Source organism: Vulpes lagopus, chromosome 17 (genome assembly GCF_018345385.1).
Source record: "Vulpes lagopus strain Blue_001 chromosome 17, ASM1834538v1, whole genome shotgun sequence".
Taxonomy (NCBI): Eukaryota; Metazoa; Chordata; class Mammalia; order Carnivora; family Canidae; genus Vulpes; species Vulpes lagopus.
The window spans coordinates 42,209,300-42,236,900 of NC_054840.1; the positions used below are offsets into that span (position 1 = coordinate 42,209,300).

Genomic DNA, 27,601 nt, shown 5'->3' on the forward strand with positions numbered 1-27,601 from the left:
TGGTAAGGAGAGGATGGAATCTGGTCAAAGCTGACCTTGGGTTTCTAAAGCCCTGGGTGAGATAACAGAGTCTCAGTGCTAAATGAGTCTCTTCCAGGAGGCTGGCAGTTCTAACTGTTATGTCTCACCTTCCCATTTACCTGAATAGCCTTCGAAAGGCCAAGACTCCAGTCACCACATGACCCAATCCCATCTCTACATGCTGCTTTCCCTGGCCCAGCCCCAGCTGTCCGTCCTCTGAGGTCCTCCCACTACACCCCAGATCTTCAAAATTCCCCACAATGCATGAACTGCTGGACAAAGATACTTTGGTACTCCTTTTACTTCTCCAAGTAGACAAGTATTTGTCAAAGGCATATCTGTCATTTAGCACAAAAACCACCACATGACCAGGAAGCATACTGGTAAGTCCTTATCTTTGTACCTGGAGGTATAGACACTCTCATATCTACAGACAAAGCAATGAAAAATACTTCTCTTTGGTGTGATTTTTGCAGTGTGTGTGTGTGTGTGTGTGTGTGTGTGTGTGTGTGTGTCTAGGAACACTTCCTTCTATAAAACTGACATCACAGGCTTTTAAGTTCAAAAGCTTGGTTTTAAATTCTGGTCTTCTGCCTTCTTAGGTGTGTGATCTGGGAAAAGACTTAGTGTCTTCCAATCTCATGTTTCTCACCTGCAAAATGAGGGCAATAAAATGCAAAGATTTAAATGAAATAATGCATGTAAATGGCTTCGTAGAGTGCCTGATACGTGGGAGATGCTAAATAGTCTCCTTCCCTACCTAAAAGCTAAAAATACAGGCCTACAAGGGGATTGATCCCTAAACAAAAGAGCCCTTTTATGTAAATCATGCTAGCCTGCTTTCCACTCACCAATCACTACTGTTCACAATAATAAACTGATGAGGTAGGATAAGAGCTGCCTTAAACATACTTTCTTCCACCGAGCAGGAATTCTGGCATCAAACATGCAATTCAGTGCATCTCCTAGATCTTCATTCATGATGATGGTGCCATCAATAGCAAGTTTTAGCTCAGTCAGGGTGCTGCGGACCAGGCTAAGTAGCTTCTGCATTCTGTCTATCTCCTGCCTGAGGAAAATGTTCATTGGCTGGAACGGCCCCATCTTCTGTAGCCTCTCTTTCACCTGCCATGGAGACATTCAGCACGTGTTAAAAATGTGACAGCTGCTAATATTTATGTAACTGGTACCCTAGGGCTGCTAAAAAGGTCCCCACTTTTACAATTCTGTTGATGGTAAGCTTTTATTTTTTTTTCACTGCCAGAAAACAAAGAAGAAATATAAAAGGAAACATCTGTTAGCGGACCAGCAGATTTTGCATCCCAGGTGGGAGAATAGGCAGCCATTCATTCACAGAGGAACATGAACACATGACCACAGCCACATAGCCTTCCAAACAGCAACTGTGCTCATCGGGAAATGTTCATTACCTGCCAGTCTAAGACACACAGACATGCACAAAAGCAGACAGGTATATGTACACAACCATCTTGCTGGCTGCTTCAAAAGACTAGACTCCTGTTTTGAAAGCTTCCTGTTTTTTCCATCAAAGCACCCATCCATTCAACCACCAACCAACTCACCCACCCACCCATCCATCCATCCGTTTGCATCCTACAAGTATTTATTGAGAATCTTCTATGGATCAGCAACCCTGCTAAGGCAGCACTGACAAAGTCAGCCAAAGAAAGGGGACTCTCCTAAACCCCCTTACTTACCATGTTTTTTATGTAACTGCTATTATATTTTTAGATATTCTTATTGCTTCATAAATATTTCAACCACTGTTAGATATGGATGACCTCTTTCCTGATACTATAATGAAAGGTGCTTATGAAAGCTGATAGTAGATTGATTTTCTCCAAGTAAGTGCTCAGTTTTTTCAAGGAGAAATTATTCCCTTGGTAATAAGTCCTTGAGTTCAGTTTACAGCACTAGCAATCAAAATGGTCTGCTTTGTGGAAAATAATAAGATGCTAAAGAAACAAAATGCTGCAGTTTTCTTTTTTGAAAACCAGGTTTAAAAAAGGGCAATATATAAAGAAACATGGGGTTCTATGACAAAAGTGTTACACAGTTAGTCTGGGACATTTGCTAAGACTACTTGGAAAGTAAATCAGTCCCTGGTGCTTTTTCCAACATTTTAAAATGTTTTCAGGGTAAATCTTTTCACTAACATTTGCTAAACTGTCTAAAAAATTAACTTTCCTAATCATGAATTTTTCTTAGAAATTATTTACATATTAAAAAGACAAATCAATTTTCAAAACCCATGAAGCTGTAGAGTTAATGATATAAATACAGACCCCTTGAAATTAGGTAGGCCTGAATTTTAAGATGTGCATTAAATCACACAATATTTTTTAAATGATCAGGTGCTTTACTCTAAAAATATATTACTTTCCTTTGAACAAATGACAATGTGAAGTACATCAAAGGAAAGTTCTAGAAAAACAATCCTAAGCCATCTGTACACACTTATAACCTTGTTATGAACATGAACATTCCTGTCAGGTGTCTTTATTGTTTACATTCCAAAAATTATCACATTTATAGATTTAAAAACTTCTTTTTCTGGTTCTTCAGGAAGTTAGTTTTTTAATAATTTTTAATTTCAGAAAAATCAGTTTTTGTCCTATTTCCTTACTCCTTTGCTCCCCCAAGTGAACAGACACATCCACAGTTGACAGCCTGTCTGAATGTCATCAACTCACTTCAAATGGGCCATAGCCTGGGGGCAGCTTTTCCAGCATATCATCAGCCAGCCGGGCCACCACAGCCTCCCGGGTCTCATCCCCTCCACTAGAGCTGTCCTTGGGTTGGATGCTGAGGATGGTGTCCAGCACGTCCTTGGCCAGCTTACTCTGGTAGGTAATATCGGCATTGGGATGCAGTCCAAACACTTCGGGGCTGTCGTAGGTGGGCAAACTCTGAACAACAAATACCCCAGGTAAGCCCAGATTGCTGACATTAGCACCAGTTAAATTCTATTGTCTTAGGAAACAAACATTTTTATTAAGATAAATAATGTAGCATTGTGTGCCAACTATACTCAAATTTAAAAATAAATTGGGATCCCTGGGTGGCGCAGCGGTTTGGCGCCTGCCTTTGGCCCAGGGCGCAATCCTGGAGATCCGGGATCGAATCCCACGTCGGGCTCCCGGTGCATGGAGCCTGCTTCTCCCTCTGCCTGTGTCTCTGCCTCTCTCTCTCACTGTGTTCCTATCATAAATAAATAAAAATTTAAAAAAAAATAAAAAATAAAAATAAATAGATAACAAAAAATAATCCTCCCTCCACCAAAAAGATAACTATTTACATGGTATGTCTTTTTTGTGTCACGCTGCAATCTCAATGATTCCTCCAGAAAAGAATAAAAGGTTGGCTTGAAATAAGATGAACACCAAGAAACATAATAAGTTCATGGTTCCTTAACATCTGTACCTCAAGCAAATTTAATCAAAGAGACATGGTCTTATTTTAGAATACATGAAATAGAAGGGGAGGTATGGATTAGTATTTTGTTTTCTGAAGTTGATTTAATTCAAACCAATCATTTTAATTGTGGAGGCCAAGAAAATTAAGGCCATTCCACTTTAAGTTCAACGTTAGCACACGTCCAGTCATTCCAGGCCCCTGAGAAGAAAGAAAGAAGAAAAGAAGAAGAAGAAGAAGAAGAAAGAAGAAGAAGAAGAAGAAGAAGAAGAAGAAGAAGAAGAAGAAGAAGAAGAAGAAGAAGAAGAAGAAGAAGAAGAAGAAGAAGAAGAAGAAGAAGAAGAAGAAGAAGAAGAAGAAGAAGAAGAAGAGCTGAAATTTACATTACTTCAGTTACAGGAAGAAAACAGTTTACAGCTTAACGTCCTAGAAAGCCCCATATCAGAATGAGAACAGAGCTCAATGCCCTTGAAAGCCCCATATCAGAATGTAAACAGAACTTGAAAAATTCCTCCACCCCTTCTGGAGGTCCCCTAGACCAGCCCATAAAAGTAAGCTGAAACCCCCCTGAGGGTCCAAGTCCCTGCTCCGCTGTGTCAGGTATACTTGGACCCAAGCTAGAGCTTGTAAATAAACCCTTGTGTGTTTGCATCGTTGTCGGCTCCTTGGTGGTTTCTCGGATTCACAATCTTGGGCACAACATTAATAAATGTGGTATAACTAATGACTACTATGTTTTTAAAGTACCAGAAAATTAAAGCCCAAAGAAGGGAGCCAAAGAGTACAGTGGGAACTGTACTCTCCAAGGAGAAAGATGGAGACTAGGAAAAGAGGCATATTGAAACAACCAAGTCCGAGAGAAATGCAGACATCAAGAGACAATCGGAAGCAGAACAAGCAGGCAAAGAACACAGCTATTTGAAAGAAAAAAATGCACCTAAATTTGACATTTGTTTCTATGTGTGAATTGCATCTTAAACTTTATTATTGCCTCACATTTTTCCTGCAATATCTCCTTCCTTATTTTATTCCTTTTAATATAATGTCTTCTTATGAACAACCTCAGGTTCATTGTGAAATGAGGTATATGTAAATAAATACATGTACAGGCACATCTAAATTTATATCTTCAGAGGCACTTTCCTATTCAGTGCTAATGATTTAAAGACATATGTAGTACAGTTAAGACAAATATATTTGTTGATCTGAATTAATAAAATTGTAGAGGTGGTAATATATGATAAACTCATTGCATTTATATATCACAGAACCTCTATACTGATAAAACTAGCCCTTTGGGGCCTCTGGGCTTTTGTTTGTTCACTGTGAGATAAATCTCAGAGGCAAAAGAAATTTCTAAATAATGATCTAATGAGTTCAAGGTACAGAGACAGAAAATGTAGTTATCTTGAAACACAAATCAGATCTTTTCCCCAAAATTTCCTGTCAAAATCTATCTTATTCCTTCCTAGAGCAGCACTTCTCAGCCAGGGCTGATTTTGACCCCAGGGGATGTTTGGCAACGTCTGGAAACATTTTTGGTTGTCACAACTGGAGGCGGGGGGGATGCTGCTGACATCTAGATCTAGTAGGGTCAGGGATGCTGCTAACCATTCTATACACAGCCCCCCCACCACCAAGAAGAATCCTGCCCAGAATGTCACTGGTGCCCAGATTGAGGAAGGAAGCTCCTATGCAAAGTGGATTCCAGAAAAATACTCATATTCCCAAAGAATATTCCTCACTGAAGTATAAAAGAGAAAGCAGGGTGTGAAGTCAAACAAAACACACACTCTGAAAAACCTTTTAATCATTAGGTGAATATAAACATAGGAATAAAGCAAATACGTATCACCATTAAAATTTATTTTAAAAGCAGTATTTGCAGTGTAAATAAATATCAAAATCATCAATAGGCTGTAGATATTTTCTCTATGCATAAAATTCTGAAGTTGACAAACCTGGATATATTGAAGGTAGTTATCCACTGTGTTGCATTTTGGAATATTATATCCTTGGTAAAAGCTGAAATCTGATCCAAACATATTTTCACTGAACCAGACCTTAGCAAATGTGTTCAGCAACCTCTTATCGTAGTCATCCGTGACTCTGCCCCCATACTGAATCTCCCCTATCATGTAGCGGATGGTGGTCCAGGAGACACCCTGTGGAAATTTACAGAATAGTTGCATAGAACTGACTACTGGCTCATCCTGATTTTCCCCACCAAGCAACATCTGCATATTCATGGTCACCAATGTCATTCATTCATTCATTCTTCATCAGTAATGTTAAAAGTGCAGGAAGTAAATGACAAAGACAAACTTGAGGATTACCCAAAGCTCCTCCTCATGATTTGAAATAGACCTTTTTGGTGCATTCATAGCTTTCATACTTTAATTTCAATCAAAAAAAGATAGTTTTTGAGAATATTGTGGCAGCTTTTTAAAATGCACATGCTTCAACAGTACTCTAGACTTTCATTTTCATTTTTTAAGATTTTAAAAAACAAGTTTTCTTACCTATCCGCCCCCCCTCCCCCCAATAGACTCTGTTGTCTTATATGTAATTTCAACTTGGCTGTGAGAAATTAAAAGTTTATTTTTTTCATGTGAAATGCAGAGAGGCAAGTGTGACCAGGTTGCCATGACTTTGCAAACACAGATCATCACTCGCACAGAACCAATCCCAAAGCTGGGCAGCTGCATGAGCTTGACGACCCCTGCCCACAGTTGCCAGCAGCACAAGGCGGCACACACACAGTACCTTTTTGACATCCATGTCATCTAAGTGGTTTTGGACGAACTGCACAGTGGCATTAAAATCGGCTTGATTAAATTCATAGGGGATGTTCCACCCCAGAGGACCAAACTTCCTCCTCTCCTGGACTGTGGAGTGCAGAAAAGCCACAGCATACAGCATGGGCTTCCACTGGGAGGCAGTATTCACATCCAGCAGGTCTTGGCTCACACCTGTTGTGGTCAGTGGGGTGAAAAACTGTATCATCATTCATACACCTTTATTTTTTTTATTACATTTATGTTACTGATTATTTTTGTAAATTCCTGAGAGTAAAATTCACTTATCTTGAATTCATTTTATCACATTCACATGGCAATTATAATTTAACTTGGGTGTCCAGAGGGTATTTCTCTCTGAAATATCTCCAAAGAGATTGGGGGAGGTAGTTGGGGGCTGGCTAACATGGGTCAAGTTCCTGACAATCTGACAAGATACTGTGGGGATAAACTACAGGTGCAAGAAGGATGGCAGTAAAATAAATATAATCACTAAAATACTAGTATTGTAAATACTAATATTTGTATTATTATTTAATATCTAATAATTTAATAATATATTATTTAATATAATGCTATTATAAATATTATTACTAAAACTACTAATTATAATTACTTTTTATTATTATTATTATTTAGAGCATGTACTCAGGTTGCAATGGGCTTCTGTATATACTACTAACAATTTATTATTAATTAAAACTCTGTATCAAAGCCCACCACAAGCTGAGTATATTCCCCAAATAATAATTATAATTACTATATATGTGTATAGATTATATTATATATAAAATTGTATATTTTTTATTTAGAAATTTTTTACTGCCCTCATCCTTCCACATTTATTTTACCCCCACATTACCTTGTAGCTTGACAGAAATTTGAGCCTTGTTGGCAACACAATAAAAATTAGTTTGTTCAGATGGCTTCTTGTAATGGAAGCAGGTCATAACTTTAATTCAGCCTCTCCTCTTGGAAGAGGCTACTGGCCAACTTTAGGTATAGAGTGTGAAGATCATAAATGATAAAATTATGTTAAACATAAAAAGGCAGGTGTCTAGCTGGAGAACAGCATAGGCCAAAACAAAGCAATATGGAGAAAATAGGAAAAACACAAGGTGGATAATGGTGAGCTCTGATGCCCTAAGGCCACCAGAACACATTCCATGTGGAACATGACGAAGTGGCATCCAATCCCCATCATGTTAAATAACAGTACAATTTGCTATAACTCTATCCTTGCTGTTTTTATAATTTCTTTAACACAACAAATTTAAGTATGAAAAACTCCTGTAAACTTCGAAGTATTCCTCAACTCACCACCATATGTTCTTTTCAGTCCTGCCCGGAGGCCCTGTGGAGGCTCATTGGCAAATTTAATGGCCATCTGAAGGAGTGTAATGGGAAAGTGCCTATGAACTTCGGTGGTCATCCAGAGGCGAAAAGCATCATGTACAGTCTCAGTTTCTATAATTATGTCCATTAGCTCATCCATGAAATCGAGCCCCAAATGGCAGTTCTGCAGAAGTGCCCATCCTCCCTAAGTCAACAACAAGTAAATGGAAATGAGACTATCGTGTTTCACCCAGAGATTTAAATTAATACATTCTTCAGGAAGTAAGTAATTAAAATTTAACAGAGATGCACACTAACCACTAAATTCATCCAGGTCGAATCTCTGGATACAATAACATTTAGTTGAGATAAATAATAAGCCCTATCTTTTGTATAAAACATTTTATGAGCGTAAGAATATTCCTTATATAAAGCAACAGAGGCAATATTTTAGATCATGTTGTAATAATTTACTCAATATCTAATCTACGGAATATTCTTACTAAAATGAAAGATAATATCCACATCATAATCTATAGCTGTTTTTTTGACTCTGTAACTTTGGCTCATTTAGATTTGACTGGTGCAGCCTGAGTTATTTCTCTTTCCAAGAAACAAATCAAGCACCAAATCTAAAATCTTAGTATAACACGGATCACTGCGAAATTTCATATATCCCGTTTTATTTTCTTGAGTACAGAGCACTGCTGAATGAGTAATTTTTTGTTCCTTGAAAAATTCAATTGGCACCTTTCACAATTCAAACAAAAAAATTAAATATAAAACAACCACCACATAAAGGATTGAGCCACCCTCTGTCACCCCGCATGCTAGAGAATCTGAAGTGAGAAGTTTGCTATTTTAATCCTCCCCCTGGAAACTATTGGCTGAGGTTGTTTCTGTGAGATTACCACATTCTGTATTAAGAATGTGTCCTTCTTACTGAGTAGATCATCCATGTTGTTATTCTTGTGTAATTGGTTCATTCTGTCATATTGCCTCAAATCTTGCTTTTTTATTAAGATTTTATTTGGGGGGCATCTGAGTGGCTCAGTGGTTGAGCGTATGATCTCAGGTCCTGTGATCAAGTCCTGCATCAAGCTCCCCACAGAGACCCTGCTTCTCCCTCTGCCTGTGTCTCTACCTCTCTCTCTCTGTGTCTCTCATGAATAAATAAATAAAATCTTAAAAATATGTATTTTTTTATTTTTTAAGTACTCTCTACACTCAATGTGGGGCTTGAACCCACAATCCCAAGATCAAGACTTGCAGACTGTTACTGACTGAGCCACCTAGGTGCCCCACCTCAAACCTTACTTAAAAAACTTTTAAAAACTATTATCTCTGAAAAGTTATTAGCATGTTAATACTAAGAATTTTTTCTTTTACTTGAATTACTAAACTGCTAATTTAGTAGTTTACTAAATTATCCATAAACTGAGGGCTAAAATTATTCCATTTATACTCTAATTTAGTTGCCTGAAACTATAATTATTTAACAGTTATTTATTTTAAATTAGAGTTAAATAAGTGTCCTGTAATTGTTGGTGTTTTTGTTCTAAGCCCAGTAATATGCAGAGGGAGGAAAAGAGGAAGTGAAAAGAGGGAGGGAAGAGAGGGGAGGCGGCCAAGAGGAGGGAGAAGCCAGGGTGGAAGCTCACCAAGCCCTCATGTCAGACCAGACCTATTCTTTTTAAGATTTTATGTATGAGAGAGAGAGTTAAAAAGAGCATGAGCAGGGGGAGGCGCAGATGGAGAGGGGTAGAGGGAATCCCAAGCAGATACCAATCTGAGTGCAGAGCCCAACTTGGGGCTCAATTCCAGGACCCTGAGATCATGACTGAGCCAAAATCAAGAGTCGGCCACTTAACCAATTGAGCCACCCAGGTGTCCCTTTCAGAGTGGCATTCTTAAGTAGAGATGCATATTTTCTTCTCTGGACACACTTCAGTCCACCCCTGCTGCTCTCCCAGCTGCCTATGAAGTGCTTAGACATGGCACACATGTGAGCTCTATCACAACCATCCCCAAAGCAGGGAGCAGGGCATAATTTTGGAATAAAAGAGCCACAAGATAAATGTGGAGGTTCTACGACCCAATGGGCTCAGTTCTAGACCAGGGGAAACCATGATATGGCACAATAGTGAGGTTCTAGAATCAGTAGCCAGGACCTAGAACCCAGTGGTTTCATGGTGGGCCTAGTAGTTGGAGGTTGGGGGTGGCATGAAGACAGCCAAATTTATCTTCAGCAGAGGGAATTCCCCAGAGGGCACAGAAGGAATCTTGAGGTAGGAGCGGAGAGTTCAGATGTAGGGAAGGAGGGTCTGATCTCAAAAAAAAAAAAAGGCCAGAAAAGCATCTAGACCAAGATTGCATATTCTCCAGCAGCAATGAGAAGCCAAGTGGTTCTCCCTCCCTGGCCAAAGTGCAAGGGAAAAGGGAAAAAGGGGTGAAGGGATCCTCTAGACAGAGTTGGACACTCCTAAGAGAGCTAGACCAGAGTAAACACATGAGTGCCTGTCCAGGAGATGGAATTCTAGAGATGAAATGGAACACCACTTCTGCATTAAGCTAATTTAAGTCCCTGAAAGTACCCTAGTTCTGGACTTGACTATCCCTTTAGCAAGATTATCATGTGGTTTCCAGTACTTTGTGGTCCCCAGGTGAGGCCTGAGAATGGCACGCTCTGCACACTATAGAATTTGCAAGCCACAAAGGGCTCTAGGAGCCCCAGCCTGGAAGGTAAAAGCCAGGTTTCCTAAAATCTCTGGTACCACCACAGGGTAATGGCAGATTCCTGGCCTCTGGGATTTGGGCCAGGCCAGAGGACTGCAGGGCACAGATTATACATTCTGGAACTCAAGAAAGACATGGTGTGGTGGATTCTGGAGTGTTGGAGATTCCAAGACAGAGCTGGAAGCATGCAGAGGGGCTAGAATGTATGACAGAGGGGGTGGGGCTGTAGACTCCCCTGAGTGTTTGGGATCTATGCAAACCAGTTGGGAAATAAGATGTTCTGATGGGGTTGGTTTTCTATAGGTCAAGGTTCAACAGAAAAAATGAGATCTGTTTTTCCATGGAAATTTTCTAGTAGATATTGAACTTTCCCCTGGTAAGTGAACAGCATGCAGCATGTAAATTAAAACTCTTAATGATTCATAAATTCTTTTCTGCATTGCTATTCTATAACCTATAATAGCAACATAATATAAAAGTTGACATTTGGCCTCACATTCGTCATAGTCTGCTGTAAAAGCTTGCGCACATGGACCTCCTGGCCCTGGCCCATGGACACATAATGGGTTTCTATTTTTAATCTCTTCCCCAAAGCAATGATGGAATCTGTGGGATCTGAGCCCATAGAGAGAAGACAGATGAGTGGTGTCCGTGGATCAGATTCCTCCCATGTCTTTTCCAAGTCCAGGATAACTCCTTCTGTGTAGCGCTCTCCCATGGAGTCCATGATGTATTTGCGGGCCTGCCAAAAACAGTACAGGAGTCACCAAAACGATTCTAACTCCGTCATGTGTATGATCCAGTGTGGCTTCCAAAATTCATTTTTGTAGATTATCTCAATGATGTCCCTAGTAACTCTGCCAAGGAAATAGGACAGAGACATTCTTCTTGTACATCTCCACTCTATAGATGGAGAGGCTATATTATTTGCCAACACACAATCACACAGTTCAAAGACCAGAACCCAAGTTGGCCAACTCCTAGTCTGGAACCTGTTTATATACACTGGCTACTTCTTAGTACAAAATTTAAAATATCAGGAAACTATTATTTAGGATACTTTAAGGGAAATGTATATGCATTCTAATAATCAAATAAGCAGCACAATGCCTGCTGGATTTAATGGATACTTAATAGATAATTATTGAATGACTTCTTATTGAATGAAATATATTAGATTTTTCCTGAATGAATTATTGTTTTAAAGATTTAGTCCATAATTGTTCTCTTAATCATGAGATTAAGAGATTAATCATAAGATTAATGTCATGATCCCTCCCCATTTTTGGCTTATCTTTGTTACTGTTAATTTTATTTTCATTAAAATATATGCTCACAATATTGCAGTTATAATATAATATACAATTATAATAAGTATAATATAGTATATAATATAGTATAATATAGTATTATTATAATATAGCAATTATAGTATTATACAGTATAGTATAATATATAGTATTATATAATATAGTATTATAGTATAATATAGTAATATTGCAAATGTAATATAGTATTATAATATTGTACAATTATAATAATTGTTAACTATATTATCAACCATATGAAAGTATTTCAAGTAACAACATAGTCCTTTTTCAAACAAAGTAAAATAGTTATGCTCAACAAAATCCTGTTGTGAGTATGACCTGTGGTCCATATTCTCCCCCTGGTAAAAACTGGGTTTCCTCAAAGAATAGTTTCCTATTCTGTTTTCTTCTCCTACCCCATGGAGGTAAAACCCAAGTTTCTCTCCCCAGTGAGATCCCCAGAAGAACTGCTCTCACATAATAAGCAGAGCCCAGATGTGGGTACCACATGACTCCTAACCCTTCCAGGGGCTAGGCAAGGGAGCCTTGGTGAAGTTGGCCTTGGAAGAATCCTACTTCCATTCCCAGAGAAACATAAAACAGGTGTAGGCAGGGTTTCCCTTAAATCAGAGAGGCTTCAGATAAACCTGGACCAAAGTGAGGGTGGTGCTGGTTAAACTGTTTTAACCAGTTTGACTTTGACTTAAAAACATCCAAAGTTTTATTTCAGTCAGTAATTACAGTCAGTCATACAGTAATTCATACAGTAATACAGAGTAATACAGTAAGCCTGTATTACTCTTCCTCCATTTTGAGTATCCAGCTAGGTGCTATGCACTCTCAAAGTGATTGTCACGCCCCAGGTCTCTGAGCTTAAAAACTGGGATGATGTTCCCACTCACGTTTGCCCCCTTTGCAGGCTAGAGTGGGAAGGCAGTAGCTATAAGAGACTCATCTAAATGGTCTTTGGATGACAAGTGGGATTTATCTAAACAAAGATGACAGGTCGGAGAGCCAGAGCGGTGAGCATTCCATGGAGAGAGCACATATGCAGAGACCTTGAAACAGAAAGAGCAGGTTAGCAGTAGGGGACAGAAGGATACCAGCGGAACTCAGGTAAGATTCAGTTGTGGACACTCAGCCTTCTGCATACTTCATTGGCATGAATGGAAATAGAGCGCCACACTGCCACAGGTTACTTTTCACATACCCCTGAAGAGTGTTTTTGTCCCAATATCTGATTCCAATGAAATAGGCTCAATCTCTGAGTCTGGGTAAAAAATAAACAAACTGTTGGGCTGGCTGAGAGACAGGGGCACCCAAAATGGCGGACATCTCAAATTGGGTCAAAATGGCTGATCTTCCCGCCAAGGCAGCCGTGACCACCACTCATCTCCCGTGAATCGAAGCCTAGATGGGAAAACAAAACTTTCCATCCGGGACTTTCCAGCCAGGGACCACCCCCGTCGGCTGTACTATCCCCACCGCCAGCCAATCACCTAGGGACACGGTGTTCCCTTGCCTCATTTGGAAGGGGACCCACCGGACCCAGACCCCTAACCAATAGGGCTTAAAACCCCACACCCCCAACCCCGCGACTTCCCTGACTCGGGCCACCTCTCCGAGTCACGCAACCTCGCCCGGGAGCGCTCCCCGTTAAAGCACTCTCGAACCTACTGCCTGGCTCTGCCATTTTTTTATTTCTCTGCCGTTCATTTGGAAAAAACCTAACACAAACCTCTGCACCTGTTCTGACCCTTTTTGCTGAGTGTTTTTGAGACACAAATGTGTATGAGGCATGAGATAACTTCTGGGAGGGCACTGTTTTGGCAACCAGGCAGCTCAATGTCTCCTGGCAGTGATGCTCAGCCAAAATACTAAGAACAAGCCTGATGCTACTTATGGGGAACGTGGACTGAATGTAACCACACTGTAGACCTTCTAATATGCTTCCCAAGAAGATGCCTGCTTGAAAATCACAAAAGGAATGTAATGCAAGTAGAAGAATTTCAGGAGAGGATATTTTTCCAAAGGGGCCTTGTAGATCTTAAGACTTGGGTGTAATCATAATAGCCACAGGAAGCCATTGAAAGACTTTATAAAAAGCAAGGAATAGCATAATCATATTTCCATTTCTTCTGGAGTATATAGAATTGACTAGAGTAGACAAGAGGAACAAAAGGAGATCCTAGTCAGGAAGCCATGGCTATAGTCAGTCTACGCTGACAGAAGCCAGCATGAAGACAACGAGGTTACAAAAGAGCTTTGTAGACTTAAATTCAGCACAGAACCACATAAAGTGTTACATTGGGGGAAGAAAAAGGAAGGAAGGGAGTAGATGGAGAGAGATAGAGGGGAGAAAGGAAGGGGAGAAGAGAGGGACGGAGGGAAGGAGGAAGAGAGGGAGGCAGAGAGAAGGAGGGAGGAAGGAAGAAAAAAGAAAGAAAAGAAAAGAAAAAAAAAGAAAAGAAAAGAAAGAAAGAGAAAGAAAGAAAGAAAAAGAAAGAGAAAGAAAGAAAGAAAGAAAAAGAAAGAGAAAGAAAGAAAGAAAGAAAGAAAGAAAGAAAGAAAAGAAAAGAAAGAAAGAAAAAGGAAAAACTACTTGAATCTTCTACATTGTCCTTAAGGCAACAATTTGACAATTCTTTTGGGCAGAATAAAAGTAATGAAGTTGAGAAGAAAAACTGAGGAAAGAGTGATTGCAGTTGCCCTGCCTTGCAAAACTCATTTTTCTTTTCTCAATAAATCATTGAATCTAGTTGTTTTCATGATTCCTTGGTACGTACATGGACTTGGAGGTGGTTATTCCATGTTTTTAACACTCCCTCTGGAGACTGAAGAGAGAATTTCCTACATTCTATTATAAACCCAGGGTATTGTGACTCTTTGGTTTGTCTGGAGAAGCCCCTAAAGAATCAACCTGCCTGAATATTCAAGCTAAACTTTTCGTTGTGAAGGCAGGACAAGTCTTATTAGTAGTGACATTTCCATGACAGTAGACCAGAGATTAAAGGTCTTTGAAAAGATGGATCTTCTGGAGGCAGGATTCACATTTAAACCATATGCAAAATTCAAAGAGCTTTAGGCCAACTCTTGCATCAAGGGTTTTCTGGGGTTGTAACTGTAGATTTGGGAATACTGTGCCTCCCTCTCTTTCTAGGGTTTTCACATCCTTTCTATTTAAAGAAATATAATTTTACTATTAAAACATGGTATGGAAGAGTAATACATTACCTTTATGCTATACCTACAAGCTGACCTTAAAAACATGGCTTTCTCATTCACTCCTGTACCATTTAGACCAAAGAAGACTATTAAATCACTTAGCCCAAATATACCCCTCACTACATTTGTTTACTTTTCCATTTTTTCACGTAGGTATTGCCAGAAAATTACATAGAAGCCTCCAAAAAATTCTCACTGGGATTAAATTTTTTAATATTTCTTTAAATTTAGAATGAAATTCTCCTTTAAAATATTCTCCTAGGAGCATCTGGCTGGCTCAGTCTGTGGACCCTTGATCTCAGAATAGTAGTAGCTTCAAACCCCACAACAGGGGTAGAGATTATTTAAAAATAATAAAAAGTCTTTTAAAAATATCCTCCTATTTTTCTAATATGAGCTTTTTACCTGGGCAATGGTTCTGTCAGGACACCAGGATCTAATAAGGAGAAGACGTCTAAAGCAGTCAAGAGATTTATCATAGGCATTTGGAAGGGGTTCCTCCTCAGGGTTTTCCTTATCAAACCAAATTTTCCACATCTTCTCATTTCTTGATATCTACAGATACCAGGGGATAAGAATTGCATCACAGCACAGAAAAATCTTTCAGCAATAGTTCATGGATATTTTTCATCAAATCTTCTGACTATTCTAGACACGTGTGAACCATATCCCTTGACTTCTTTTTAAATTTTATATTCCCATACCAAAATGTATGACAGTCTAAAATCAAATGTGATTTGCTTTAAAGACAGTCTGTATTAATGCTAGCTTACAGCTAGCTTTTGAAGCAGGGAGAATCTTGAGTTGTTTAATTTCTTCGAATGCCTTTGTGGTAACACATTTGTAAGAAATAAAGAAATCAATGAAAACTCATTTTCATTATTTAAGGAAATCTTATTTGCTTTATGAAATCCTTTCATGATCAGGAACAAATTAACTCACTTATTCACGTATGTTTTCTCATTTCCTGGGACCACTCCTGGCACAGAAGAAGACATTTAATATATGCTTATTATTGAACAAAAAGCTTTTTGGTCAATACCCTATTAATCTAGAGTAATTTGAAATATACGACTTAACATCATCATCAAATAAGAAATGACACACATGCTTCTGTTAGGCAATTGATAAAGGGGAAGAGAATACAGTCCATTATCCTTTGGAGCTTAAAAAAATCAAACAGAGACAAGCATTCGCATTCCATGGGCAATCATCCGCAAAACAGAGAACAAACAAATAATGTCTGCAGATAATATAATCCTATGTTCTCTGGTATATCGCCTTTGATTAAAACCCTGAGTTTATTTCTTGGAGGCCTAATCAAAGGGAAAAAACAGTCCAGATCTATATTTAGAAAGTATTGTGTAGGAATAAAAAGGAATAACCTCCCTCAATCATGAAAGACTCCATGATGTAGAGGGGTTTGGGGCCTAAGAATTGCCAGAAGACAGCAACTTCAGTAACAAGTTATCAGCTGGGGAAAGGTCACTATTAGTCATCTCACAGGAGAACACACTAGAGTGCATTAAACCCCTCAAATGAAAGTTATTTAACCCAAAAGAATGGTTTAAATTATATGGCAGAAACAATACAGATTACCAGGCATAAGCCAAAACATACAAGTAGAGGTGAACATTGGGCTTCCAGTCAACATAAACTGGGAAAGTCAAGAACCATCCTTACTGCATGTTTTGGTCATAAAAAGTCTATAGCTTGTGACTGAATAAAGCCCCCTTGATCCCAGTGTGACTTCTCTCTGGTCACCTGATTTTCAAAAATCTGTTTCCTGGTTTGTCTCAATTCAGCTCTCCAGATCCAATTTCCATTAACCCAGCACATACAAAATTCATCAAGAACTAGCTGGTTATGTCAGGACAATAACTTGTATAGATAAGGGGCCAAGTATTGGCATTCAACTTATGCCAGCCACCTGGCTAAGGTGGACAAGAGAGGAGGAAAATGAGAACAAGTGGCAAGGAAAGGGTATCTAGCATTTAGAGGCTGGCTGTTCATATTTCTTTTCATTTAATCTCCAGAAAGAAGGCAAAACATCTTAAATATGTCTAGTGATTTCATTAAATCTATCAGTATTCCCACTTGGGGATCTCCAATTGGTGATACTAACACATGGCACAGAGTAGCACTAGTTAAATGTGGGTGGAGCAGGCTTTATCAGAGGGTGAGTGAGCGGGAAGAAAGCCAAGCAGAGGTAATACTATGGCAAGAGTGACAACGTTAAGTACTCTTTTTCTCCTACAAATATTGTAGCTGGTGATAAATCAGGAAACTGTTCCCTGTGACACTGTCATCAGCTTATTCAAAGCACAAGTTACCTGATCAAGGACATCTGAAAACTGTTTAAGTTTGCTGAGTTCTACCAAATTGAGCCACGTCATGTCCAGGATCCATTTAGATGGTTTAGGAGGACAAGCTTTAAGGTCCAAGGAGGCACCTCCTTTAAAATTAAACATATAAAAAGTTACTAGATTTTTCTTTAATTCAAAAACAACCCATTTATATATAAAAACTATTTCTCACACTTCTAATTATTTTACTACTTTGACATTCTTTTAAAGATTTTATTTATTATTCTGAGAAAGAGAGAGAGAGAGAGAGAAAAGAGAGAGAGAGAACATAGCGCACAGGCAGGGGGAGGGGCAGAGGGACAAGCAGATTCCTGGCTGAACAAGGATCCCCAGGATCCTAAGATCATGACCAGAGCCAAAGGCAGATGCTTAACTGACTGAACCACCCAGGCATCCCACCAACTTATCATTGTTTAGGCCCAGAAACATGTTACAGTAATGAACAAGCTTTAAAACTGAATAAAGGAACAGAGGATTTTAGAAAAGCACATTTAAGAATCAGAAAACATAGGTGTGGGCCAAGGGAATGCTGGATTCCGTTCTAGCTCTATGTGGCCAAGGTCTTGTACAATGCAGTTCATCTGTCTGGGTCTCTGTTTCCAAATATGTACACTGGGCATAGTGAAGCCTAGGTATTGTGATGATGATAAAATGACAAAAATACATAAAACACACAAAATAAGATCAAGACCATAGCAAAGGGTCACTAAATGAGCAGCTACTGTCAATATTAAGAACTGCTCAATGTTGGCACAAGCTCTTTTTAGGAGAGAATTTATCTAGAAACGTCAGCAGCATTACACGTGTTTAAAGGGTTCTCTTCTATAAACAGTGTATTATTTATAACCATTTTGAGCACACCCAAGGATTTTGTACTGTATCACTTATTTTTTTGTCAATCTAACCACAGCAAACATTTCCATTGGGTCATGACTCTTACCTTGCTGGTGCTGATTTACCTCAAGCTTGTATAACTCACATAACTCTCAAGGCACCATGAAATAAATGACACCTTAACATGTTATTGTTGCCCACCTCTGAAAAACTTAATGCGTAAACAATCATAATTTAAGTCAAAAAAAGAGTTAGAAAGTCTTTATAGGATGAAATATACTGTTTAATAAATACCATCTATTAAAATATTTCAGGGAAAATATGCTCTAAGCATAATTCTTAAAAGGATGTAACCAATTCATTTGGCTAACTTTAAAATCCTTTTTTGAACAGAGCAGGTCATGAACAAATAATAATACTCAAGATAATTATTGAACCAATCCCTACTTTAACTAGGCACCATGGACCTCACTAAATTACTCTTTTGCCAAATCCATCTTAGTATATTTCCAACAAGGCAAGTATGGCCTTGAAGCAATCTCGAAAAGATTATTAAGTCCCCAAATCAAAACAGATTCCTTTAATGGCAGGGAAAAGCTAAAGACCTAAGGACAATGGTATTGTGTTGAAAACTGTCAGACCAATTTCCATGGAACCTGTCCATTTTCCAACAAACTCAAAAGAATAAGATAATCACCAGAGAGTTAGGGAGAAGCTATTTATGGGAAGGAAGGGGTGTTCCTTACAACCAAAGCATTATTTATCATTTAGTAGAGGGTAAATGTGTTATGAATATCTTGCCTGCCTCCAAAGTGTACGATGGCCCACAGAGAATGATTGTAATGGGCTGGGGGCAGACATATTCTTGGATAGTATGGCACCAGATTAAATGTACTTCTGATGAATGAACAGTTGGAATAGGTAAATTCAAAATAAATTCTTGAGGTGATTGAGAGTTATGTTATTCCCTTCATTCTCTAAAGCCTTACTTTGGGAAAAAGTAAGTTTGAATTTTTACCATAAAAATGATATTCTCTTACAATGAAAAATCTATACAAGTGATAACACAATTTTAAACTGGTATAGCTTAAGCAGATTTAGAAAGTCATCTGGGCTCATCCCATTCCATCTTAACGATGAGCAAATTAAAAGGACGGTATCCAGACACAAAAAAACAAGTGATTTTAAAGTCCTTGCAGAAGGAGCTCACCCACTGGGTAGCTCTCAGCAACATCACCAGCAATGAGCAATCTTACAACATAACTGCCTTGCAAAGCTTCCTCTGACACTGTGTTTCATAAAGCAGCATTATAAAACTGTTGAATGCCAAAAGCCCACAAAAACCAGTCCAGGGAATCCCTGGGTGGCTTAGCGGTTGAGTGTCAGTCTTCAGCCCAGGGCGTGATCCTGGGGTCCCGGGATCGAGTCCCATATCAGGCTCCCTGCATGGAGCCTGCTTTTCCCTCTGCCTGTGTCTCTGCCTCTCTCTGTATGTGTCTCTCATGAATAAATAAATAAAATCTTAAAAAAAAAAAAAAAGAAAAGAAACGTATGATAGATAAAGCCATTTAGACCTCAGCATCATTTTCACAATTAAATATTTTTTTGTCCAGACATTCAAGAATGTGACAGCAAAATTGTTTCCTAGCCTTCTCTGGGCTGTACTGTGCAGTGGCACAAGGGCCCTGCCCATGAGCAATGCTTCAATAGATACGGAATAAATAGAATAAATATCCACAGGCTGAGCTGAGCTGCACAATCACCCGCCCATGGCTCCAGCCTGCATCCTACTAGATACCATCTCCTCTTCCTTTGACAGCCCCCCTCTGCCCATGTGTGCCCAGGGCCAGTGTCCCAGCCCCTCCAGGCCTTTGTTCACCTGTCCAACTCTCTGGGAGGCCCCCTTCATTAGATATCCCATTAGATATTCCCTTTAAAGTTTTAACTGCTCCTACTGACTCTGCACACCCTATAACTCCCCATCCACCTTACCCCACTCTGTTTTTCCAGGGTACCCACTAGCTTCTCAAGTACTAAGTAATTTATTTATTGTTTTATTATATGCCACAAGTGCCTGCTCTGGGCTTGGCACACAGTATGCTCTCAATAAATATTCATGCAATAAATGAACAAATAAAATATTTCACATGTCTGCAATCTTCAATGAAATGCAAGGAAACTGTTACAGCCAGAGAAAAAATACTGCCTAGGACCTTCAAGTAATTCCTACAGCTGGACCTGTGTACCACACTTTCCATTGGTATATTGACCTTTAATGAGAGTGAGAAACTCTTCATGCTTGACTTGGTTCCTCTGGATGTCGATCTTCAGGGTAAGTAGCAAGGTGAACAGGAATTTGTGCTCCTCATACAACCCTCGGGCTGTGTACTTATAAACCTCATAAGTCATATGCTCAATGATATTAGCAATCCTCTTGCTTGTAATTGGGCTCTTGACAGATCTGGAGGAGAGAACATTTAAATTAGGCTTATCTCACTACCTTTTTCCATTGTCCATAAAAATTGTCTTTAAAGCAGAACAGGTAACTTTGGAGGGGTCAGTTCTTTCTTACACATAAGAATAAGCATCCTAAATCTAAAATAACAAGCATCGTCTCAACATAAAATAACATAACAAAATCCTCAATGTTGTCTAAATCAATTTTACCCGCAGGGTATTATCACTCACAACAATGTCTTGGGAATTTTCTTGTTTAACAGAAATACATGAAACCAAAGGAATCAATCAATGGATGAATAGTTGGTAGAGCTGTTTCTGAGCATAAAATGACATATCAGAATGATTTGTTAACACACTGGTAATTACACTAAACTTAGATTAAAAAAAAAAAAAGACCCAGTAGAAAAAAGAAAAGAAGTTATAAATATAATGTTATTATTCTAGCCCACATATATAAAGTTCAACTTGGCTTCCTGAGCACAGACATACCTGGCTAAGGAAAGGTCAAACAAGCCAAGAAACTGGCGGAGCGAAGTCTGATACATTTCGTTAACCAAGCGCATCTCGGTGATGAGGAAGTAGAGTATGCTGCCCCGTGTTGCCACTGAAAGAGGAAGAGCAAGGCTGCATGTGCTACGAGGGTGGAAAATAAATGACCCATGCACAGATCTGCCTATACTCTAAATGAAAACAAGTTTTATTTTTGATTTACCAATGACCATCTACCAGCCCCGGGAGTCTAGAACAAGGCTCATTATATATACTTAATTCTTATTTATAAGCTTTGTACAAGCAGTCTGCTATTTGTGTTTATCACGTGATATTCTCCATTTGAGAACTTCCAGTATCCTTATAAATACTTTTTTACTATATTTTTTCATAGATAGGAAGGTAATTAATGGGATAGAAGAAGCTACACCTAGCAAATTGTGTGGGCATTTTAAGGACCTCATTCTCTTCTTTTTTAAAGATTTTATTTATTTACTTGAGAGAGAGAGAAAGAGCAAGAGGAGAGGGGGGAAGCAAAGGGAGAAGCAGGCTCCCCACCAAGCAGGGAGCTGCATGTTGGGCTCAATCCCAGGACCCTGGAATCATGACCTGAGCCAAAGGCAGATGCTTAACTGACTGAGCCACCCAGATGTCCCTATGGGACTCATTCTTAAGCTCCATGAAGAAGCTTCAACTAAGCTCGGCCTCAGGTTTGCAAAATAAGGCATGGCAAAGATGATGTTCCTGACTCTCTACCAGCAAACCATACTGTTTTGATTATTTTTCCAGAAAGAATGATACATTTCTAAAGGAAACTGAATTCTTTCAGCAGGTCCCTCTTGTAACCAATGAACAACACTGATTTGCAAATTGGTGAGTATGACTAAAGGACTCCCATGAGACCAAAGAACTACCTTCCTAATACAGATTGCCAACGGACAACTGGCTTACTGTTACCAAATGATAAAGAACTAGTGAACAGCCCACAAACACAGTTAATTCCTCAGATTTCAAAGTGGCATTCAGAAGTTCTTTAAAAATTCTCCCTGCTTTCTAATTTAAAAATAAGTTCATAGGAACATTAAAGAAATTACAACTCACATGAATTATAAGCACCCAGGACACTTACACCCTTATAAAATTTCCTCATCTCAAAGCAATGCCACAAAATGTGAATGGCCATCCCACTTTGTACAACCATTTGCATTAACATCCTTCCTTCTTTCAATTTCTCTGATTTTCAGGGGTTTTTTCTCACTTCATTTTCCTGTGACATTTATCTTTCATTACCAAACTCACCAGGTCTGTATTCCTCCCGGGCTGAGTTAATTTGAATTTCTGTCTCAGCTGAAATTTCCAGCTTCTGTGTCACCTCTTCTGCAGTCTTTTTTGTGTTACTCAGCACAACAATGAGACTCTCATCTTCCACCAGGGACCCCTGGGTACTCGTCAGCCTGTAAAGCAAATTATCTTCCAGCTCTTTCATCCTTCTTTTGTTTGCAGTTACATCTTCCATGAGATGAGTTCTCTCTTTCTCCAATTCCTGTTAATTTGCATAAATATATTTTCTTCCTTAATTAACTACTATTGTTTGGCCATTCCTTAAAAAGCTAACCTATAGGGCTGCTCTCAAGCTCCTGCATTATAGTTATCATACTTGGTGGCAGGAAATACATCAAAATAAGAAGAGGAGAATTAATGGATGGAAGAAGAACATGAATTTTGCTAAAAACACTACCAATATCCCCTCCAGCATCTATTTCTTTCTTAAAGTTAAATCATTTTAGGTGACTTTTGTGATATATTTAAGCTTGTTTTGAAGGAGAAATATATTTGAAAGGATAGTAAAATACTTTTGAAGATACATATAGATCTTTCAGATTAAACGCATTTTTTGTTTAGTTTCTTGTTTATAAGACCTCTGTTCTTGTTTGAATGTGATTATTTTCAACTTGCTAGTTGAAATAGTATCTAATTCTCTGAAAAGCAAGTGTTCGAAAAGTTAGGCAAACAGCCTGCACAGCTGTGGCAGGTACATTTAAATTAGAAACTCTTCTTGGCCTGAAAGGTGCCGTTCTCTCCATGAGAAGTGAAGTTCTAGGTCTTTCCTGAAGGATCTTTATAGATAGCTGGGGAAAGAATGGTTTTGGAAGATTATTATCCTTACTGGCTACTTCTTCCTCATAGTAGTTTGGAGAGGGAGAGTCCATGGTACAGAAGGGGAAAAAGATGGGATTGGTGAGGGTGGGGAAGGAAGAATGGCCATGACCCAGAACAAGCCAAAGGCAGCCCGAAACCCAGAGGCTAAGACCACAGAGGCAATGCTTCTGGCTCCAAATCAAACTGTTTTTTTTTTTTAATATTTTTTTAAATTTTTATTTATTTATGATAGTCACAGAGAGATAGAGAGAGGCAGAGACACAGGCAGAGGGAGAAGCAGGCTCCATGTACCGGGAGCCCGACGTGGGATTCGATCCCGGGTCTCCAGGATCACGCTCTGGGCCAAAGGCAGGCGCCAAACCGCTGCGCCACCCAGGGATCCCCCAACTCAAACTGTTATGTGAAAGTCAAATCATTTCATGAGCAGCTCTAATTTTGAAGCTAGCAAAAGAATCAAAACTGGAAAGGATAGTGAGTTAGACAGTATTTAAATATTTGGAAAGAAAGATATGCATTCATGAGTTTGCTTGAAAAGCTTTTTAAATCTAGTGTCCACTGACAAGGTACCTATGCATAGCTGCATTAATGAATGATACACACTTTGGTATAAACACAATATGGGGAAACTAGGGTTAAATGCAGCTGACTTGAGCACAAAATCACAGGAATATGTTATATATGATTCTATGAGCCTCAGTTTCCTTACCTGTGAGGTGGATATAAAAACAGCTTGGAGAGTGATTGTCAGGACATAACTAGTAAAGCAGCTACAACAGTAAGTGAATCATTATAGCTGTTCAAAACATGCCTGTCCCCTCTTGTCCCCTCCCTTGATTCATTCCAAGCATGGATTTTTCAGAAGCACTGCATTGCTTATTTGGAAAATAAGCAGTTTGAAAAATAAAATTATAGGTTGGCAGAAAATAAATCATACTTTAGAATTTCACATATCATTACAAAAGTGTAATAAAGTGGCTGCAAAGGGATAAAAGAGGAGAACTTTCTAATCTTGCACTTAGGCTAAGGATGCATGCTTTCATGCCTGAGGGGACGATCCTGTGGCCGTCAAATCCAAAAACTGCACCCAGTCTTATGGATTCTTCCAGCACAAAAGTTTTTCCTCCATCCATATCTTCCAAACCTATAGCTACTGCCCTGATTTAGGCTTTAGTTATTCTTCATGGACTATTCTAACCATAAGTGGTCTCCCCGCTGCCATCACCCCCTTTTCTGCTCTTAGGCATTCAGGGATCTCTCTCAGTTGTTTTGAAAGGTCTGAAATTCTCAACATAGTTTGCAAGACTTATTACAACCTACATTTCCAACCCCATATCCACTTGAGAACTATAGAATCAGTACTAAAATCATGCCCCCATGGTGCTTATGAAAACCATTATTCACAAAATAAACAGTTAACACAATGTAGACAAAGGGGCAAATTAACCAAGTCCTGATTTTTAAAATGGCAAGTAAAAGCCTGAACATCAAAAAAAAAAAAAAAATGCTTGAACATCACTGAGATAGTTTTGGTCAATTTAATATCATTGTTAACACTAATACATTTGTCAATTAAAGTAACTGCCTATATTCCTAAAGGATTAAAATGAGGCTACGAAGCACATTTTCCCCAAAGTTTGAGGTTGATAAAATAATATCCCCTAAAATAAACAGTACAATTCAGAGTAATTTGAAATTATGAAAGCAATCTGCATAATAAATAGTAGGTAAATGACCAAACACTACAATGATATAAGAATTATGGAAAAAAATTATGGAAAAAAGTTATTCCTGAAGGAAAATAGAACAACTATCATTTGCTTTTCTTTTTTTATCCTTTTTTAAAGAATTTATTTATTTACTTGAGAGAGAGGACATGAGGAGGGGGAGTGGCAGAGGGAGAGGGAGAAGCAGACTCCCCGCTGAGCAGGGAGCCAGACATGGGGTTCAATCCCAAGACCCCAGTACCATTACCTGAGCCAAAGGCAGACACTTAACCAACTAAGCCACTCAAGTACCCCCACTACTTGCTTTTCATTCAGGATTTTTAAATGGAAACATATTTTGGAATAATTTTAGGTGTATGTTCATTTGTATGGCTGATTTAAATGTGGTTCTGTTGAACTATGGATTTAGGTCCCCCAATATATAAGAAGATAGTACCTTTTGAAATAATAAGGAGCAAAATTAATCAAAATCATTTTGTCTATAAGCATTTTTCCCATCAAAGGGATTAACTCAACACACATACACCACACACACACAGGTAAACATTTGTCCCATGTACTCAATTTACTAAGGCTGCCATGTAAATGTTTTACATGAACTGCAATAATATGAAGAGTATCACCAAAGTGAGTAAGAAAGTACAATAGTGATTCAGGACAATTTTAGGGAACATAGTATTTATTAATTAAATGATCAAAAATTAAGTGATTCCACAAAGACGCAAAAGACAACTAAAATTATCTGTAAAATTAAACTGCATCTGTCACCATGGTTTTGAAATCAGTAAGAGGGAACAGATGACAGAAAGCCTTTCAGAGTTCTCATTTCTAAAGGATCACCCAGGCTTTCCTTCCCAAATGTTCCTTCTCTTCTGTACCTTACATTGGTAATTAAAATAGAAAGATTAAACAAGAGAATTCAGATTTATTGTTTCCCTGTACTAGTGAGCTGGTGACAATGACATCTATTTAAGGGTCTTCATTAAACTATTTCTCCTGTCAGTTCCACTGAGTTTGGGTGCTTCCACTTCCAAAGGAAATCACATACCTGTTGGCTTATCTGGGATTTTGTTTTTTGTTTTTTTCAAGATTTTATTTATTTATTTACTCATGAAAGACACACAGAGAGAGGCAGAGACACAGACAGAGAGAGAAGCAGGCCCCCTGCAGGGAGCCTGATGCAGGACTCTATCCCAGGATCCTAGGATCACTACCTGAGCCAAAGGCAGACACTCAACCACTTAGCCACCCAGGTGGCACCCTGGTCTGGGATTTTGAACAAGGTGACCCCTAAAGTCTTGTATTGTGTGGCCAGTAGAATCTGCTACCCTCTATTAGTATTTTTTTCCTAATAGTATATAACTCACTTGAGTTTCTGTCTTGTTCTCTGGGATCAAGGTAAGAGTGAACCTAGGAAATTTGTTTTTTTAAAAGGATAGTTACCGATCTACTGGTTTGCTGTCAAACCAGTCTTGATACCTCAACTTCTGTGACAACAGCAGGCTGCCTACAGCTACTCACAGTAACATCAGGTTAACAATTGAATAGGGCCTTCATATCACCTTGAACAGCTCACACATTTAAAATGACTGCTTTGATGGACTCTTGTCTCACATTTAGATCTTTCATCCATTTTGAGTTTATCTTTGTGTATGGTGAAAGAGGTGTATGGTCTAGTTTCATTCTTCTGCATGTGGATGTCCAATTTTCCCAGCACCATTTATTGAAGAGACTGTCTTTCTTCCAGTGGATAGTCTTTCCTGCTTTGTCGAATATTAGTTGACTAAAGTTGAGGGTCCACTTCTGGATTCTCTATTCTGTTCTGTTGATCTATGCGTCTGTTTTTGTGCCAGTACCACACAGTCTTGATGACCACAGCTTTGTAGTACAACCTGAAATCTGGCATTGTGATGTCCCCATATATGGTTTTCTTTTTTAAAATTCCCCTGGCTATTCGGGGTCTTTTCTGATTCCACACAAATCTTAAAATAATTTGTTCTAACTCTCTGAAGAAAGTCCATGGTATTTTGATAGGGATTGCATTAAACATGTAAACTGCCCTGGGTAACATTGACATTTTCACAATATTAATTCTTCCAATCCATGAGCGTGGAATATTTTTTCATCTCTTTGCGTCTTCCTCAATTTCTTTCAGAAGTGTTCTGTAGTTATTAGGGTATAGATCCCCTACCTCTTTGGTTAGGTTTATTCCTAGGTATCTTATGTTTTTGGGTGCAATTGTAAATGGGATTGACTCCTTAATTTCTCTTTCTTCAGTCTCATTATTAGTGTATAGAAATGCCGCTGGCTTCTGGGCATTGATTTTGTATCCTACCACACTGCCGAATTGCTGTATGAGTTCTAGCAATCTTGGACTTGGCCACAGCAACTTCTTGCAACATACATCAATGAAGGCAAGAGAAACAATAGCAAAAATGAACTATTGGGACTTCATCAAGATAAGAAGCTTCTGCACAGCAAAGGATACAGTCAACAAAACTAAAAGACAACCTACAGAATGGGAGAAGATATTTGCAAATTACATATCAGATAAAGGGCTAGTATCCAAGATCAATAAAGAACTTATTAAACTCAACAGCAAAGACACAACCAATCCAATCATGAAATGGGCAAAAGACATGAACAGAAATCTCACAGAGGAAGACAGAGACATGGCCAACAAGCACATGAGAAAATGCTCTGCATCA

At 38.8% G+C, this 27,601-nt stretch overlaps 1 protein-coding gene across 1 annotated transcript in view; it reads right to left on the reverse strand.

Moving 5' to 3' along the window:
• Positions 1-27,601, reverse strand: part of DNAH5 (dynein axonemal heavy chain 5) — a 213,886-nt gene that overhangs the window by 10,692 nt on the left and 175,593 nt on the right. The window contains exons 66-76 of the mRNA XM_041731659.1: positions 22,309-22,552; positions 21,010-21,124; positions 20,331-20,521; positions 17,194-17,315; positions 15,266-15,415; positions 10,822-11,067; positions 7,575-7,794; positions 6,223-6,428; positions 5,418-5,621; positions 2,736-2,951; positions 934-1,146 (exon numbers count right to left, since the gene is read on the reverse strand). Of these exons, the coding sequence (XP_041587593.1) occupies positions 934-1,146; positions 2,736-2,951; positions 5,418-5,621; positions 6,223-6,428; positions 7,575-7,794; positions 10,822-11,067; positions 15,266-15,415; positions 17,194-17,315; positions 20,331-20,521; positions 21,010-21,124; positions 22,309-22,552 (2,127 nt within the window). The remainder of the gene's footprint in view (positions 1-933; positions 1,147-2,735; positions 2,952-5,417; positions 5,622-6,222; positions 6,429-7,574; positions 7,795-10,821; positions 11,068-15,265; positions 15,416-17,193; positions 17,316-20,330; positions 20,522-21,009; positions 21,125-22,308; positions 22,553-27,601) is intronic.